Here is a 19,096-nt window from a genome sequence, read left to right on the forward strand (position 1 = left end):
GGGCAGGGGGGGGAGGTCACATTTATGAGCCTAACAGTAAAATATGTCATGCAAAACTGCTGCAGATTCAAGATAATAACCTTTCAAGGCAGTTTTTAGGAGTTTCTGTGTCTCCAAATCAAACGACTGGATCTTGTACTCCTCTTTAGATGAGTTCTCCATTCTGTTTAGGATGGGAAGACAGGGAATCAATCGATCGATCAATCAGTAATCAACCTTCAGGCACATAAGATCAGTTTTCAGTGTTTCCCCTAGGTTTACGGCTTGGGGTGGGGAGGGTCCGTTTTTTTTCCGTTTCAAACTTCTTTTTAATGGTGAAATTAAATTGTATTAATCAAAAAGCATGTCTAATTAATTAAAATCATGAAACTTAAAACATTTAACATCAATTTATTACAAGTTTAACAAAAGTGATATGTTTAGGGCCCAAAAATGTTTTAATTTTTCCAACCTTATGTTTTATTGTTACCAAATTCTGTGTTTTAGCATGTCTAATTATTTGAAAGCATAGTTCTCCATTCTGTTTAGGATGGGAAGACAGGGAATCAATCGATCGATCAATCAGTAATCAACCTTCAGGCACATAAGATCAGTTTTCAGTGTTTCCCCTAGGTTTACGGCTTGGGGTGGGGAGGGTCCGTTTTTTTTCCGTTTCAAACTTCTTTTTAATGGTGAAATTAAATTGTATTAATCAAAAAGCATGTCTAATTAATTAAAATCATGAAACTTAAAACAGTTTAACATCAATTTATTAAACGTTTAACAAAAATGACATGTTTAGGGCCCAAAAATGTTTTATTTTTTCCAACCTTATGTTTTATTGTTACCAAATGCTGTGTTTTAGCATGTCTAATTATTTGAATGCATAAAAACAAGTTTCATTTATTCTTACAATAGCCTTATGAAATGTTTTGTTCCCTCAGAAATTGTGTATTAATTAAATTTTGTTTAAATCATTAATTTATCTTTTAATTATTGAAATTTAAACAAATTAAATTGTTTGGCAAATAAAGGGGATTTACAATTAAAACGCTGAAGAAATATTGTATGATTATTCCTTTAAAAAAATAAGGTTTTAATAATTTTAGTAGTAGTATTACATATATTCTGCTGAACAATAGTAATGTCCTACTTTTGGTTAATTCATCCAAACTTTGGCAAATTCCGTGACATTCTGCGTTAAACTGTAAATTCCGTTTTTTCCAAGAGCTTGTATCACTTCAAAGAAAAAGGAAAAATTTAAATGGCATCATATGACCCCTTTAAGTTAAAAGTTAGTAAGCACTTCAAATTAATTTACATATGCATTTTTAATTATAGTTACCCTGCATGCCTTCCTAAATGAGACGTTGTGAACGTAAAATTTAAATTAGCTGAGAATTGGCTCACCCTCAGACCATCCAAAATGTAGACGAGTTTGTTTCTTAATCAGAACAAATTAGGAGAAAGCTGCTCACCAACAGATCCTCTGCAGTGAATGGGTGCCATCAGAATGAGGGTCCAAACAGCTGATAAAAAAAAAATTATACGCAAGTAATACTTATACATGCTCAGTGTCAGCTTCCACATCAAAACAACAATAATAATATTGTCATATACGATATATATCATACACAATACAATTTAGTGACCACCAGCATAAAACATTAATTTAATTTATCTTTTAATTAATGAAAATTAAAACAAATGTTATGTTTTGGAAAATAAAGGATTTAATATTACAATTAAAACATTGAAGAAATATTGTGATTATTCCTTAAAAATAAGATTTTAAGAATTTTAGTAGTAGTAGTAGTAGCCTATTACGTACATTCTACTGAACAATAGTAGGCTAATATATTTCTGCTGCAATGTCTTCAAGTTAAATCAAACTTTTACCTTTACATTTCAGTGTGTATATGATATAGGCCTATCAGATATGAGGATAGTTTTACTCAAATGAAATGGTCAAATGCTCATGAAGTGACTCTCAGAGCAGTTCTGGAGATGTTATTCATGTATTTATGTCCACATTAGTGGGACGGCAGACGTTAATATCACTGGAAGCGTCATGCGCACTTCAGTACCAGTAGTAAACAAAACTCTGCGTCTGCGCCATTCATTAACACAGAGACAAACAGAATTCATATTTAAATAGTCGTTTTGCGGCTTAATATTTACAAATACTAGTGGGAGTGTGCTCACTTGTGTGTGCGCATCGGGGCAGAACTCCGCTGTGCGCGATGCAGAGAGCGCGACCATGTAACGTAGAGACAGTAATGACATGCCATCGTGTAAATAAGATAAATAACATAAGGCTATTTAGTTTGCTTAATAAAAGAACAAGGTATATACCTGTTCTATAGGAAAGGTAACTTTAAATGACTTCTGTTGTGATCTGGCGCTATAGAGAAAATAAAATTAAATAAAATTAAATTGACCTTCAAGGGGGGCGGGGGTGCCGTTGGGCCTAATATAATGTCAGGGGAAACACTGTAAAATGCCATTAGATAGATGTTTAAAATACCAAATATTTTAAATAATGTATGTTTTTTCCACATTAATTTGATAGAAAATTTATATGCAGTCAAATGTTAAATACGATCCATTGCTTTAATTACAGAAATAGTGAATGGGTGCCATCAGAATGAGGGTCCAAACAGCTGATAAAAAAAAACTTCACAATAATCCACAAGTAAAGACATTAATTGATGGACTGGATTACTTGTGGATTATTGTGATGTTTTTATCAGCTGTTTGGACTCTCATTCTGACGGCACCCATTCACTGCAGAGGATCCATTGGTGAGCAAGTGATGTAATGCTACATTTCTCCAAATCTGTTCTGTTGAAGAAACAAACACATCTACATCTTGAATGACCCGAGGGTGAGTACATTTTCAGCAAATTTTAATTTTAGGTGAACTATTCCTTTAAGCATTAAAACAGAAGGCAATTTTTCACCTTGAGGTAGTCAAAGATGTTGCAGATGAAGGACACAAGGCAAACCCACTCCTGAGTGGATCTCTTCCGCGTCTCCTCTCTGGCTTTAAATTTCTGCTGCAGTCGGTTCAGAAGGTTACGCCGAAACACATTCCCGTTGGTCTGTTTGGCCTCTGCCTGCATAAAGTCAGTCATATGCTTACAACTCAGTCCTAACAAACTACAAGCTACACATGGTGCATTTGTTTACCTGGATAATCGTGTAACAGATGCGTCCGGCCTCCCTGCTGAAGATCTGGTCCTTCAGAGACTGGTCCACTATTACATTGGACAACTCAAATGAAACGGTCAAATGCTCAAATAACTCTGAGCAGTTCTGGAGATGTTCATGTATTTATGTCCTCATAGTGAGACAGACGGCAGACGTTAATATCACCGGAAACGTCACGCGTGCTTCAGTACGAGTAGTAAACAAAACTGGCGTCTGCGCCATTCATTAACACAGAGACAAACAGAATTCATATTTAAATAGTCGTTTTGCGGCTTAATATTTACAAATACTAGTGGGAGTGTGCTCACTTGTGTGTGCGCATCGGGGCAGAACTCCGCTGTGCGCGATGCAGAGAGCGCGACCATGTAACGTAGAGACAGTAATGACATGCCATCGTGTAAATAAGATAAATAACATAAGGCTATTTAGTTTGCTTAATAAAAGAACAAGATATAGACATGTTCTATAGGAAAAGTAACTTTAAATGACATCTGTTGTGATCTGGCACTATAGAGAAAATTTAATTAAATAAAATTAACTACCTTAACTTATTAAGGTACCCCCTTAATATAATGTCAGGGGAAACACTGGTTTTTCTGTGAAAAATGTGTCGTGGTACTCTTGTGAATGGCAGCAGACACTGACAGGGAAGAGAAAAACTGTTGAATAAAGTCGTTATTTATGTTTTCTTTGCGCACAAAAAGTATTCTCGTTGCTTCATAACATTACAGTTGAACCACTGATGTCACATAGACTATTTTAATGATGTCCTTACTACCTTTCTGGGCCTTGAATGTGGTAGTTTCCTTGCTGTCTATGCAGGGTCAGAAAGCTTAATTTGTGTTCTGAAGATGAACTGAGGTCTTACGGGTTTGGAACGACATGAGGGTGAGTAATTAATGACAGAATTCGGTAACACTTTAGTACAGGGACCAATTCTCATTATTAACTAGTTGTTTATTAGCATGCTATTATTAACATATTGGCTGTTTATTAGTACTTATAAAGTACTACCTTACTAACTATTAATAAGCAGCAAATTTGGAGTCAAAAGTCGTAGTGAATGGTTTGTTAATATAGCGAGAATTGGAGCTTAAAATAAAGTGTGACCCAGAATTTTCATTTTTGGGTGAACTATCCCTTTAAGTTGAACTACAATTAGCAATCCTGTTACAGATAAATACTGACAACCAAATCTCTTGCCTGCAACATTTTAGAAAGTTGACCATAAAATCATGAACTTAGTGTAATAATAACACTCAAAGTTGAATATGAAAAACACAAGATCACAATGTAAAGCCAGAGGACAACATACTTTTTAAAGAAAGATTGTTCTGCTTAATTTATATGGGCAAAATGTCACAGACAGTGAAAAAATAAATAAATAAATGCACCAAATGTGATGGGCTGAAAAGTTTGCCCAAAAGTGAATTCCTCATTTTATCTCTTAATTAACATTTGATCATGTTTATATGTAATTGTAGTTATGGGTTTAAAGACCATATTGACAAGTAGTTGCCAGATACACCTATTTGCTGTCATAGGGTTTTGCTGAATGAGTAATATGAAGTCTTTCTCTAAAAAAATATGAACCAGAACAAATTCGCAATTGGAAAAGTAAAAATATCCCTGAAAATCAATTCCAGGGCCTTAAAGGGATAGTTCACCCAAAAATGAAAATTTGATGTTTATCTGCTTACCCCCAGGGCATCCAAGATATAGGTGACTTTGTTTCTTCAGTAGAACACATTTGATGATTTTTAACTCCAGCCGTTGCAGTCTATCAGTCGTATAATGCATGGCAATGGTAACAAAATCTATGAGAGTAAAAAAAACATGCACAGACAAATCCAAATTAAACCCTGCGGCTCGTGACGAAACATTGATGTCCTAACACACGAAACGATCGGTTTGTGCGAGAAACCGAACAGTGTTTATATCATTTTTTACCTCTAATACACCACTATGTCCAACTGTCTTTGTGCGTGCGCACGGCATCCGGTGCGTGAGGTGTGTACGCGCTCTGGCGTAGTTTACGCAAGCGCCGGAAGTGATCTCTTGCGCGTATACGTCACTCGTTGTTTACACAGTGCACAAACATTGTAGGTACGACGGCTAATCAAAATGGTACTTACTTGCGCATATCTGGATTGTTCAAACCGACTTAAAACTAAAAGATTACATTCTCTCGCGCGAACTCATTCGGGAGTGGTGACTTTCCACGTATTCCCAACTTCTGAGCCTGCTCGCCTGAAGTTATGGTTGATTGCTCTTCGGCTGGATATCAACACACTGTGACGAGTCGGCTGCCTCCCCCTAATTATCAGCATCACCCCGTCCCTTAATCGCTGCCCTTCGCCAGGCTCCCGACATGAGTGGGTGCGTGAGAGAGGAGGGGCGCTGAAATAGCCAGGGCTGGTGGCGTGTGATGGGGCACACCTGAACCGAATGGAGCCTCATCGCCGCTGCTGTTTAAATGCCGAGCGCGCCTCTCCTCGGGAGACCGGTCTCTTCCCCGTGCATGCACGCTGGTGTCCTCGTGGGTCCAGGGGGGGTGCGTAGAGGGACTCCCGTGCCGCCAGAGTGGTGAGCTGCCGGACCCGCAGTCCGGACGAGAACCGCACCCGTTACACAGCCGTCGGGCAAGGATGCTGGGCCGTCTAGTCCCTTCAAGCGCCGTGGGCAGAGAGAAGGACGAAGCCGCTGATAGAAGCCGCTGATAGAAGCCGCTGCCCCTCGCACCCCGGACCGGAGAGGGGAGCGCGTGCGGCCGCCGGACTCCGCCCCTTACCTGGACCCTTCCTTCCTTCCTGACCACTGCCCTTCCCTGCACGAACCCCGCAGCATGACGAGGACACCAGATCCCCTGTTTATTTTGGACACTTGATTCCCTTTTTTCTGGACACTTTGTTTATTTTCTGTTAATAAACGGTGTCTGTCGTTTGCTCCTCCCGCGACAACACACCCATTAACGTAAACTACGCCAGAGAGCGTACACACCTCACGCACCAGATGCCGTGCGCACGCACAAAGACAGTTGGACATAGTGGTGAATTAGAGGTAAAAAAATATATAAACACTGTTCGGTTTCTGGCACAAACCGATCGTTTCGTGTCTTAGGACATCAATGTGTCGTCAGGAGCCGCAGGGTTTAATTTGGATTTGTCTGTGCATGTTTTTTTTTACTCTCATAGATTTTGTTACCATTGCCATGCATTATAAGACTGATAGACTGCAACGGTTGGACTTAAAAATCATCAAATGTGTTCTACTGAAGAAACAAAGTCACCAACATCTTGGATGCCCTGGGGGTAAGCAGATAAACATCAAATTTTCATTTTTGGGTGAACTATCCCTTTAATATATTGCCCCTTTGTGTCTAGTATTTGTCTGATTTGCATTAATAACTACTAGAACTTTAATGGCAATGCAACTCGGACCAATACCTCATTATTGTCATATTGTCACTGTGCTGTGGTGAAACATGTGCTGTCATCAATCTGACTTTCAAAGGGAATCAGAGCAGCTCGTGAGTTAAACGGATTACGCCAACCGGCCAAACACCATCAGCTTCACGACAACCGACTCATAACTGATCATTATTACTGACCAAAAACACCCTTTGAAGAAATCAGCTTCAACTGTAACTTTACAGTCGATTGTAGGCCTGATCTGTACTTTCCCACAGTGAAAATACACAAACGCCGAAGAGTTAGCGAATAAACACTTTACTATTTTGGTTAGTTGTGGCCACTCCTAACTACTCAAAACTCATAAAACCGCTCAATAAGACAGATACAACTTCATTAAAGACAACAGCAAACTCAAATACACACTTTCACGGCAATATCATGAACATTATGATTGAAACTCTTTGAAATATACGTTAGGTAAACAACAACAATACAGTAGCACACCTAACTTATCCGTTTAACAACACTATGAAAGGCATATAGAATGATTTTTATACTACTAAAATGTGAGAGGGGTAATATCGCATGTTCATAAGGACAACACTTACATTAAAAACAGTAAACAGGCAAATGTTTTTTCACATATCCAATCCTTGCTCTTTTCCTGCGGTCTGCTAGTGTTGGGTCGTTCTTGAACGATTCGTTCATTTTGAATGAATCCTTAATGTGACTCAGGAAGAACGAGTCGTCTCGGGGAGTGATTCGTTCAGTCGCGCATGCGCAACATCCTATAGGTTCTGTACTGGGTTTAGTCAAGTAGTTCACCTGTTTCGAGTCGTATTAGGAAGTAAATCATAACATTTTAATAATATTTTGCTAAAATGAACGAAATGACTCGAAAAAAGATTCGTTCATTTTGCTGAACGAGACTCAAAGGTCCGAGTCGGTAAAATGATCCGAACTTCCCATCACTAGAATCTGCCAACACTGTGCCGTCTTGTCTTATGAATATTAATTACGTAATGTGACGTTGTCTCGGTTGACCTATCTGATTGGCTGAAAAGGGCTGGTTCTATTTTGAATATTCATTGCGTTATACTGGACCCCATAGAGAGGTTGAAAAGCAACTTTTGTATGACCAAATTAATATTAATAAGCAAAGCGTGTTTCTCCAGTTACGTGTCCACTGGCGGACAAAAAGAAAGAAAAAATGTTCAAAACCATCAGGTCTGCCGCTTGGGGGCGCGCGGCCATAACCAGCTCATAAGAACACACATGCATAAAAATGACTTTTATTAAAACTATCTATTTGAAACCTAACCTCAATTTAGCTGTTTAGAGTAGCAGGTTATGTCAGATTATTTGCACCCATGGCAGAGCAATAGGCGAGAGAAATACTCACTTGCCTGATATTGTAAAATGTACCCATGGTGTTTAGATTATTGAATTCACAGAATTGTTTTACTTTTTTTATTATTTTAAAACACACAGGGTACATTTATAAAGTCAGAACACAACCCTATGACTTAGTAATCCATCTTTTGCTTTATATGTTCCTGATTTATATGATTTATGTGATCAGTCAATCCACAGATAAAGATAGGAATGAACATGATTCTTACCTGCTCACCTCAGATTAGGCAGAATACAGTATAATTATCATGACATGAGTGCATTAACCTCTAGACACACTTTATTATGTCAGTGAATTATTCAGAAATCACTCTGCTTGGCATTGTTCATCAGACATTTCATCTTCAAGAAATGAAGACAACAATTGCAACCAAAGACAAAAAGCAAAATGAGTCGGGTCAGGTGGAAATCACATTCGCGGAAGCACAGGCAGAGTAATTTATTATAAAATATTTATTTTAACACTACACGGAATCAAGTGCTTGAACTTGGTACAAAAAAATACTAAACACACTATTAAAATAAATCTATGTATAGCAATATCCTGCTACAGTTGGGAAAAGACATACATTTAAGATCATATCTCACAAATTTATCAGAAGAATGAGGCAGAATATCCTTCATCTTGTCATATATACAGTAACACCATCTCAGAAGTCAATGTGCATCAACAAACATCTCACAGAGAATGAAAATGTAGATTAGAAAATGTTTCATAGAAAAATATCAGTGAAAAAGAGAAACAAGAGAAGACCATATTAATATTATACATTCAACTCTGGATCCACTTTGGAGCTTACTCTAGCCAGGAACATACACCCAACCCTTGAAATAGAGAGGTCACAATACAGTTACGGTGAAATTTAATATTTCTCAATACCCGTTTTGGTACTACAGCACAAAATAATGCTGATTGCTTTAATAAATATTGTTGTAAGTGCTCCAAGCACTTTAAGAAAAGTCAGCTATAATAAGAACAAAGACGAGAAACCTATGTACATATCTTAAACATTACATAAATATTTTACATACATATTACATGGAAAATATTTAAATGCATACAAATATACAAGGTTGAATAATTCTTAGGTCACTTCAAGTACTTGATTCACTTCAAAGTAGAATTCAGCATAGTTTGTCAACCATAAACAACATACCACAATATCAATGGCACAGCATCGCTGATATCAAAAATACATCCAGCCCAAACCATGATAATGTGCAACAGTTTCTGCTGCTAATCGTTATGCAGACAAGGAAATGGCATGTTTGCCAGTTTACCATCAGAAATGTTTCATACCATGAAAACCTCTGCCCAATGAGAAAAGTTCAGTCAGATCTTTTAAAAAGTGCAGTTCACTTAGTTGATCTCCTCTTCTTGATGCTCCTCGCTGTTCCCAGCTACTTTTCTCAGACTTTCCATTTCATGGGATTCTTCTGCCCTCTGGTTCAGATCTATACTGGTATACTTTGTACCAGGAGTCCCATTATAATCTGACGGCATCTGCAATTAGAAGAAAGCACATATTCTTAACAGTACTTACATGACATCTTTATAGTTTTACTTTGTCCACATTAAATGTCAGTGTTTTAAAAATGATTGTATTAATAAACCAAATTCACATTTAATCATACAAACTCACCTGAGAAGCCTTCTGAGACTCTGTGCTGACAGCTTTCACTGAGATGTGAGAGAGAAAAAGATTTGAGGATTAGTTACAACTCCCTCAGTTAATGCACAGATATGGCAAATATAAAAAAACAGCATGATGGATGATTCATTCATAGGGATAAAATACACTCCTGGTCATACTCACATGGTGCAAAAATAGACAAAACCAGCAGTGCTACAGTAAAGAGCCACTCAGACGGAAAGACAATGATTCGCAAATCTCCCAGCAGACGTACACCATGAACTGTGGAAGGAGATTCATTTTCAACAAACAGTATGTTTTGACCCTACATGACTTTATGAATCTCATTCAAATGTTTTGTTCACTCACCTGCTTTCATTATCAGTTCTGTCATCAGTGCAGCCGAGTTCACTAAAACAAGACCAGCTGATCCATACAGGAACAACATTTTCCTCATGCGAAGTTCTGTAGGGCAGAGTTAAACATTTTTGTTCAATTCAATTCAAGTTTATTTGTATAGCGCTTTTTACGATACAAATCAAGAAAATGAAGTTTCTACAATATTTAGTAGTAGCTTATCAGTGGTGACTGTCAGTTTATGTAAACAAAAATAATTGTACTGATTTACATTAAACATTTATTATTATTATTATTATTTGTATGCCCTTTAAAAATCAGAACTAGTGATGGCAATGAATCCTTCATGAATTATACAGAATTGTACTATGGTCTAAACTGATTCACGATTCAGTTCAATTCATTTGGTCTGAATCATTTGAAGCAGTTCTAAATTCATTGTTGGGATACTTAAGAGAGAACACTGGATAAATAAACTGAAACTTGTTTTTGGGGAAGGGGGGTGCAGTCCGTTAAGGAATTGTGAATGAGTGAATTAGTGAACGAGTTAACAATTTTAGACACAGCAACACTTTTCTGATTGGCTGCAGTATAATAATCCCCAGAATCGGAATCACAACACTCATCCAGACCTTAAGCTTTGTGGATGAGAATGAAACAGGAGGACTGACATGAACAACAGATGAACAAGAAAGAAGCTGATCGGTACTTTACTCTGATAATAGACTGGGACTTCAGAAAACGCAAGCACCCACAAGGCTTGAACAAATCCTGCCACACAGACTGGTCCTGCATCAGCTTGAACAAATCAGACTGGTCCTGCATCAGCTGTAAATGAAAGAAAAGGTCTTTATTAAAAAGCAGAAAAGGCAGAAAAGTCGCTCATGTTTATTAGAAAGAGACCTACAAATTATTTTATATTCAACAGACAATGTTAAAAATGAACTTTTAGCAAGATAAATGTACACTTACATACTTGTAATTTGTAAACAGTGTTTTAATATCTTTAATATCTTTAATTATATTCATACCTTCTTTATTTCTCGAGAGCATAATGTAAAAATACACCATTACTCCAGTCACTCCAGTCATCATTGACCGTATTAATATATATAGAAAACGTTGACCTGAAAAGATGAAAGAAACAGTGAAAACATGCTACAACTCATTCCATTGAGGACCACCACTTGAGAAACTTTTATTGATGGTAAAGAGAAACAAAAGCAGCTCTGACACTTTGTGTACATTAAAATTTTTTTTTTTTTTTAATTACAGTAAATGTGATATTTTTATCCTTTATGAAATGTATCAATCTACTGATTTATTTCTGCAGTCATAACAGAGCAGAATATAATTTATCATACTTACAGCGTTGATCTGCAATTTTTGTTTCATTACAAAATAAATAAGACACCCAATGAAGTGCTGGAAGAGCCGTAATGATGAACACTAAAAAAGAGAGAGGCACTTAGAGTAAAGAATTAAATTGTCACAATAACTACATGATTGGCTTCTTCTTTCATTTCTATTTATGGTGAAGTATGTGTAAGAAGCATACAAATGTTCCTCAAGCATGTCAGTTCATTCTCAATCAGTCTTTGCTCAAGTCTAAAATGTTCTTGCTTACCTTCACCGGAGGCTAAATGAGTGTAGAGCAGAAGGGCGAGCTGTAATGAAGGCAGCAATGAAAAGCCACAAGTAGCCACAAACTGCTGAACTATACTGTATATCCTTCTGCTCGACTCTCCAGAGCATGACAGCAACTTCTCTTTAGCTAATTCTATTAAAAAACAAAATTATAAAAACAAATTATGTGTTCAATAATTTACTGCATATCACCAATAAGCAAATGTCCTAAATGTCCATCATTTGAATTTCAGTTTTTAAATAATCTTCTATGGACATAAATAATCAAAAACAATGCTGTGAATTAACTTTATTTGGTCATACGTGGTTGTGTAAATGATGGTAAAATTCATTTTAAATATTTAAAAAAGGTGAAATATAAGTTTATTTGTATGCCCTTTAAAAATCAGAACTAGTGATGGCAATGAGTACTTCATGAATTATACAGAATTGTACTATGGTCTAAACTGATTCACGATTCAGTTCAATTCATTTGGTCTGAATCATTTGAAGCAGTTCTAAATTCATTGTTGGGATACTTAAGAGAGAACACTGGATAAATAAACTGAAACTTGTTTTTGGGGAAGGGGGGTGCAGTCCGTTAAGGAATTGTGAATGAGTGAATTAGTGAACGAGTTAACAATTTTAGACACAGCAACACTTTTCTGATTGGCTGCAGTATAATAATCCCCAGAATCGGAATCACAACACTCATCCAGACCTTAAGCTTTGTGGATGAGAATGAAACAGGAGGACTGACATGAACAACAGATGAACAAGAAAGAAGCTGATCGGTACTTTACTCTGATAATAGACTGGGACTTCAGAAAACGCAAGCACCCACAAGGCTTGAACAAATCCTGCCACACAGACTGGTCCTGCATCAGCTGTAAATGAAAGAAAAGGTCTTTATTAAAAAGCAGAAAAGTCTTATTTATTGCTCATGTTTATTAGAAAGAGACCTACAAATTATTTTATATTCAACAGACAATGTTAAAAATGAACTTTTAGCAAGATAAATGTACACTTACATACTTGTAATTTGTAAACAGTGTTTTAATATCTTTAATTATTAGAGATATATTCATACCTTCTTTATTTCTCGAGAGCATAATGTAAAAATACACCATTACTCCAGTCATCACAATCATCATTGACCGTATTAATATATATAGAAAACGTTGACCTGAAAAGATGAAAGAAACAGTGAAAACATGCTACAACTCATTCCATTGAGGACCACCACTTGAGAAACTTTTATTGATGGTAAAGAGAAACAAAAGCAGCTCTGACACTTTGTGTACATTAAAATTTTTTTTTTTTTTTAATTACAGTAAATGTGATATTTTTATCCTTTATGAAATGTATCAATCTACTGATTTATTTCTGCAGTCATAACAGAGCAGAATATAATTTATCATACTTACAGCGTTGATCTGCAATTTTTGTTTCATTACAAAATAAATAAGACACCCAATGAAGTGCTGGAAGAGCCGTAATGATGAACACTAAAAAAGAGAGAGGCACTTAGAGTAAAGAATTAAATTGTCACAATAACTACATGATTGGCTTCTTCTTTCATTTCTATTTATGGTGAAGTATGTGTAAGAAGCATACAAATGTTCCTCAAGCATGTCAGTTCATTCTCAATCAGTCTTTGCTCAAGTCTAAAATGTTCTTGCTTACCTTCACCGGAGGCTAAATGAGTGTAGAGCAGAAGGGCGAGCTGTAATGAAGGCAGCAATGAAAAGCCACAAGTAGCCACAAACTGCTGAACTATACTGTATATCCTTCTGCTCGACTCTCCAGAGCATGACAGCAACTTCTCTTTAGCTAATTCTATTAAAAAACAAAATTATAAAAACAAATTATGTGTTCAATAATTTACTGCATATCACCAATAAGCAAATGTCCTAAATGTCCATCATTTGAATTTCAGTTTTTAAAAAATCTTCTATGGACATAAATAATCAAAAACAATGCTGTGAATTAACTTTATTTGGTCATACGTGGTTGTGTAAATGATGGTAAAATTCATTTTAAATATTTAAAAAAGGTGAAATATAAGTTTCCTTTATAAAAATGCTGTTTGTTAAAAAAAAAAAAAAAAGGTTAATTTTGCATTTTTAACAGTGCATTACTACAAGATGAGGATAATGGATAATGCTCCATAATGGATGATCACTCACGTATAATGAAGAGGAGACACATCAGGACAAGCAAACCAAAGCTGAATGTGCTGAAGACTGTGCTGATGTTTGGAAAATGTTCAGCTGAAAGTACTGACACAGATATATATGAATTTAAATAAATATTCATTTCAACACATGACAATTAGCTTGGAGGATGAACAATAACCAATAACAAATACACTACTTCAGCACTACAACTGACAGACAGACATTTTATTTTGTTTCTTTTTTTCCATGGACATTTTTGTTTGAACTTTTACTTAATCCCAAAAGTTAAGATAATTTTTTTTTTGTAATTTTATCAATTCAAATACATTGGATAAACCAAGGATAAATTAAGTTTAGTTTACTAGATTATTTACAGTGTGGGTTTACCTGAATACATCACTGCCATAAATGCTGCATGATCAGCATGTGCAGTCATGATATACTTCAGGATTTTATCTGCAAAAATAAAGTTGTAAAATCATGTAAAGCACTAAAACAGTAATAAAAACAAATAATAATAATTGTCTAATCCCTTTAGTTTAATGTATAGATATAACAAATCTCAGTAGACACGGGTATTATGTAATATCTGATTCGCAGTGTTACACAGCATTTTATTTAAAAAACCAACCTGGCAAATCTGTGGCTAATGGTTTAACCCAAAACAACCTCAGAGGCCCCAGAATATAGAGCATACAGCAAGAGACGGTCTCATACAAAGAACCTGAAACACATTATTTTGGTGATGAAAAAGAACTCAGAAATGTACAAATATAATTGGTATAAATCAATTATCTCTTAAGTTCAGTTCTTTAGACAGAACTGAATTAAGTTGTAAAGTCTATGCTGGATTTACTGTCGATAAAGTCCTGATGAAATACCTTCAATAACACACCATATGATTGAAGCCAACAGCATAGTTATATCCGGGCAAAGGAAAAGACAAACTTGAAGACACAGCCTTTTTTCTACAGTGAAGATACATATGGATTCCAGTTAGAAATTAAAATTATTCATAAATAATAGTAGTAATATTAATAATAATAACTGAATGCATTTTTGAAGCCTATTTCTCCTAAAAAATAAATAAAAATCACACCTTGATTTCCTGTTCTGGAGTAAACAAGCCAGGAGAGAAGTGCAGATCCAGATGCAACAATACAGAGAATTAACGCAGTTATGTGTAGCCAAGAGAAACCTGTGATACAAACATCAGATACACAACAGCGTAAGTTGACACTAAACAGCTAAATGGAACCCAGGTACTGAATTCTGGATAATATATTTAGAATTTTTTGCTCTAGAAAACAAGGTTTGATTAGGGTTCTATGTAGAATGTCCTCTACTCAACTCAACAGGACATTTTGTGTCAAAAAAGGTGCTACAAAAAGAAAAACGCAACAAAGAACCTTTCTGGCATAAAGAGGTCTAGATCAGTGTTTCTCAATTATTTTTTTCCCTTCAGGACACAGGTTTACATTCATCTTTTTGTGCATTTATCAAGTGATACAACACAGTTTCCAATATTATTGATTGTACAAATATAAACAAAAAATAGACTCTCAATAAAAAAATTAATTAAAATGAAAAATGTAAATCAAATTAACTTTTTTTTATATTATCACAAAATGCATAGGCCCATTAATTTAACAAAAACAAAATCCATTACCATGTTTGGAAGTTAGAAACCTTGAAAGTTTCTATATACATTAGGTTACAAAGTGGAGTTGCTCTTTCTAAATAATATCTTATATGGAACTCTTTAGTGGTTCCTGTACTATAAACTTTGTGGTTGATCCCTTTAGATTTATGAATAAACATTTCTTCAAAGAGTATAAAAATGTTAAAAGCACAAGTTTGTCAGGTTCACATTGTTTTCTTAGTTATCTGTTACTCACCCAGTTGCACCAGTACCACAGTTGTGTTCACTGAAAGTCCTCCAGCAAACACTAAACACATGTAAACTCCTTTATCCTCAGTTCTGACACTCTTCAGTCTGAGAGAGAAGTTTCCTTTGGGGATCTCAGCAGTGAAGAACTCAACTCTGTCTCTGTCTCGCTCATCTGATGAATCTGAGAAAGTCTCATTGTTTTGGTAGAGCAGAATATCTTCATCTGTTTTCTTCCATGAAACCTCCATGTCTTCAGGTGTGATGTGAGAGTCTACAGAGCAGCTCAGAGTGACGTCCTCACCATCATATGCAGAAACAGACTCATCTGAGCCTGATACTAGTAAACGCTCTAAAAGAAAGAACAGTTGAAATATTACAGAACTAGTTTTTGTTTTAAACTCTGATGCAGGACTGAAATGATTCACTCACCAACATCTTTTATTTCAACTAAAGTTTTGTCAGCAAGCTGCTGACTGTAAACTTTACATCTGTAAACCCCTTTGTCTTCAGCTCTCACATTTTCCAGAAGGAGGGAGAAGTTTCCATGTTGAATCTGATCAGTAAAGAAATGAGCTCTATCATGATAATCTTTGTGCTGGGCCTCTGCTCGACTCTCACCGTCTTGATACAGATGAACCAGAGTCTCTGAGCCTGTTCTTTTCCACACAACTTTCACTTTCTCTACTGCTAAAGGCCTCTCAACAAAACAGGGCAAAATGACTGAACCTCCCAGAGGTACCACCAGAGGACCAGAGGGACCTCGAACGCTGAATCCCAGGGTATCTGCATGTTTGAAAGAGAGAAAAGTAATATAAGTATTGTTATAAAATTGCTAAATATAATTATAAATGATTACATTTATTGTTTTATAATATTAAATTTAGAAATACTAGGCGAAAATTGCTGGGCATTTAAGACAAATAATTTAAGTGGTTTAAGGATTCTGACCACCTTAAAAAATTATTGAGCCCCTCAGAAAACAAAAGGCGTCTTGAACACACAACAGCAAAACAAGTCTCTCACGAGTTCCTGTACCACAAACCGGAAATGTAGGGACCTTTAAAACGTTTAAATGTTTTCTTGAATGATGAGCGGTTAATAAACGGCACGTGATTGCCATTGTAATTACATTTTGTCTTTAAATGCCATATAATTGTAAAGAGTGTGATGAAAAATTAAGTCTGTTTTACTTTTTGTAGCATTAAACAGGCTATAAACAAATAATGGGCTACATACCATCAGATATTTCGAAGATGAGCATCAAAACACAGTGCAGAAAATGCATCATAAAACGTATTCTGATTAAACTCTCATTATTTCTGGTGTAAATGATAAACAAACGAGCAATTTCAGATGGATCTCACTGCAACCGTTCTTCTTTCGTTTTTGAGTTTTTCTTATGCAATGCTCATGCTGATCACCTGACGTACACTCGGAGGAAGTGTGATGTAAATGGGGGCAGCCTAAATGAGTGTGTGGCGTGATCGAGAGGAAATATAAAGTTAGAGAATAGATCTGACATTTTAAAGATTTTAGCAAGATTAAAATCTCCTTAAAAGTGTGTTCAGTTAGATTTAAAGTACTTTAAGCTATTAGCACAAAAGAAATATAAATATAATTATTGATATTGTGTGTATATCTGTGATGTAATTATACGGATAAAGTCATCATTACAAACAGTAACTCATAATATAGATTAAAGCAGCACTATGTAACTCAGTCTACATTTCAATTTGCACATAATATACCTGTAGGCTACATACAACTGTCTATTGTTCTATACCTGTACATACAATTGTCGATTTGTATATTTTTTATTCCTTATTGCCAAAAGTTACAGACTGCAGGTTTAACATGATTTATTTAATTTTTTTGTCAACTGAAAAAGGTGGTCGTATAGTCCCATGTAGTGGTTAACAGAGGAGTTGGCAGTGGACCTGGTATTAAATAAGTGAATTTCGATCATGTCAAGAAAAAGCCTGCCGATAACTAATGGCTTCAGATAAAACGAGAGATTATGTGTTTAAATATGAGATAAGCACTTTAACTGCAGTATTTTATTAGTGGCAAACAAAGAGCTCTCTCATGCTATTTCTTTATCAAAGTTTGATAAGTGTTTTGTAGGGCTTTCTTTTCAGTCGTACAGTACTGAGCATCATACTCTTATCAGCAGAAGTAAAAGAAAAAGTGAGGTGTGAACTGTCATAATGTCACCTTTTCTGAGGTGGGATTGAATTCAATTTAACCAACATTAGCAGCAGCCAGAGTCCAGAGTGTCATGACAAAAGCAGTGCAGTATCCAATGGGAACGTGATATAATACCATAAAAAAAAAAAAACCTGATAAGCTCAGAATGGATCTAATGAGGTTTTTATGCTTGTGTCAACATGGCCAAAAACTTGCCTGTTGTCACTCTGGAGTAGCAGAGATAGTCAGAGAAGAATTTTGTGTTTGTGTGTGTATGTGTGTCTTCACTACAGGAATATAAAACTGAGGAGGAGGTGAGGAGAAATAAGAAACAGTCTGTGACACATTTCAAATACATATTTCATATAATTTATCATGACATAAACTTCATTTCTTTACATTCAGCGATATATATAAGTTGAAAAGTGTAAGATGTTTTTAAAATCGCATTTATGCATTTGGCAGAGGTTTGTATCCAAAGCGACTTACTTTGCATTCAATGTGTACATTTGATCAGTGCATTAAACACGGCTGAGGTACAGAAATGAATGCTATTTTGCAATTGTATTGATTACTTCACGAAAAAAATAAATGGAAAAATAACTATAGGTCCATCAGTTGACAATCTAACCTATGTAACCTATACTATATACTATAATATTAACTATTATTAACTATTATCGCACACTTTTATAGTCAAGCCAAGTCACCTTTATTTATATAGCACTTTATACAATACAGATTGAGTTAAAATAGCTTTATAGGGATAAACAAGAAAATAGTGATTCAATAATGCAAACAAAATTCAATTCTACTGTAAAGCAGCTCTATAGAGATGATAGTAAACGGTCAATATTCAGTTGAAATAAGTTAATTGTTGATTCAGTTCAGGTTAATAAGTTCATCAATTATAAAATGAGTTTAATTAATCTATAAAGCAGCTCAGCTCAGTTCTCATCAGAACTTCTTACAGGCTATATATTGGATAATATTGCAAATCTCAATTGCTTGATTGTTTATTTTGTTGTAAAATGTAACTTATTACCTAACTCTATATATAAAAAGTTGTATGTATATACACACACATACACACACACACATACATACAGTACAACTGTCTATTGTTCTATACCTGTACATACAATTGTCGTTTTGTATATTTTTTATTCCGTATTTTACTTGTTCTATTTTGTATTTATTTTT

At 35.5% G+C, this 19,096-nt stretch overlaps 2 protein-coding genes and 1 long non-coding RNA gene across 3 annotated transcripts; all 3 read right to left on the bottom strand.

Annotated features, from left to right (window-relative positions):
- Positions 1–2,918: 2,918 nt before the first annotated feature.
- On the bottom strand, positions 2,919–5,652 carry LOC107673186 (MIF4G domain-containing protein B-like). Its single transcript, XM_016466685.1, has 3 exons — positions 5,632–5,652; positions 3,172–3,297; positions 2,919–3,098 (listed from the first exon to the last, which is right to left on the bottom strand). Exons 1-3 carry the CDS (start codon positions 5,650–5,652, stop codon positions 2,919–2,921), a joined length of 327 nt encoding a protein of 108 aa, XP_016322171.1.
- A 2,801-nt stretch (positions 5,653–8,453) lies between these two features.
- LOC107673206 (uncharacterized) lies at positions 8,454–17,121 on the bottom strand. Its single transcript, XM_016466702.1, has 16 exons — positions 16,943–17,121; positions 16,136–16,489; positions 15,714–16,055; positions 14,915–15,013; positions 14,697–14,783; positions 14,447–14,539; positions 14,203–14,271; positions 13,825–13,917; positions 13,322–13,474; positions 13,063–13,143; positions 12,726–12,821; positions 12,439–12,522; positions 10,022–10,117; positions 9,836–9,934; positions 9,662–9,699; positions 8,454–9,522 (listed from the first exon to the last, which is right to left on the bottom strand). The coding sequence occupies exons 1-16, from the start codon at positions 16,992–16,994 to the stop codon at positions 9,379–9,381; spliced, it is 1,980 nt and encodes a 659-aa protein (XP_016322188.1). The 5' UTR covers positions 16,995–17,121; the 3' UTR covers positions 8,454–9,378.
- On the bottom strand, positions 11,105–11,787 carry LOC107673210 (uncharacterized). The gene is made up of 3 exons (XR_001632382.1): positions 11,637–11,787; positions 11,378–11,458; positions 11,105–11,136 (listed from the first exon to the last, which is right to left on the bottom strand). It is a non-coding gene; the product is annotated as an uncharacterized LOC107673210 (long non-coding RNA).
- Positions 17,122–19,096: the final 1,975 nt, after the last annotated feature.

Source organism: Sinocyclocheilus anshuiensis, unplaced genomic scaffold, assembly GCF_001515605.1.
Source record: "Sinocyclocheilus anshuiensis isolate Anshui unplaced genomic scaffold, SAMN03320099.WGS_v1.1 scaffold724, whole genome shotgun sequence".
Taxonomy (NCBI): domain Eukaryota; kingdom Metazoa; phylum Chordata; class Actinopteri; order Cypriniformes; family Cyprinidae; genus Sinocyclocheilus; species Sinocyclocheilus anshuiensis.

What these genes read in the sequence shown, in the direction of transcription:
- LOC107673206 (XM_016466702.1), bottom strand. Translation starts at nt 16,994, where the DNA reads ATGATGCATTTTCTGCACTGTGTTTTGATGCTCATCTTCGAAATATCT. An exon ending in CATATGGTGTGTTATTGAAG is followed by an intron (nt 14,540 to 14,696) that starts GTATTTCATCAG and finishes AATGTGTTTCAG; the next exon opens with GTTCTTTGTATGAGACCGTC. An exon ending in AGAACTGATAATGAAAGCAG is followed by an intron (nt 9,935 to 10,021) that starts GTGAGTGAACAA and finishes CTCCTTCCACAG; the next exon opens with TTCATGGTGTACGTCTGCTG.
- LOC107673186 (XM_016466685.1), bottom strand. Translation starts at nt 5,652, where the DNA reads ATGAGGCTCCATTCGGTTCAG. An exon ending in TGAGGCTCCATTCGGTTCAG is followed by an intron (nt 3,298 to 5,631) that starts GTGTGCCCCATC and finishes GAACATCTCCAG; the next exon opens with AACTGCTCAGAGTTATTTGA. An exon ending in TCTGTTACACGATTATCCAG is followed by an intron (nt 3,099 to 3,171) that starts GTAAACAAATGC and finishes GACTTTATGCAG; the next exon opens with GCAGAGGCCAAACAGACCAA.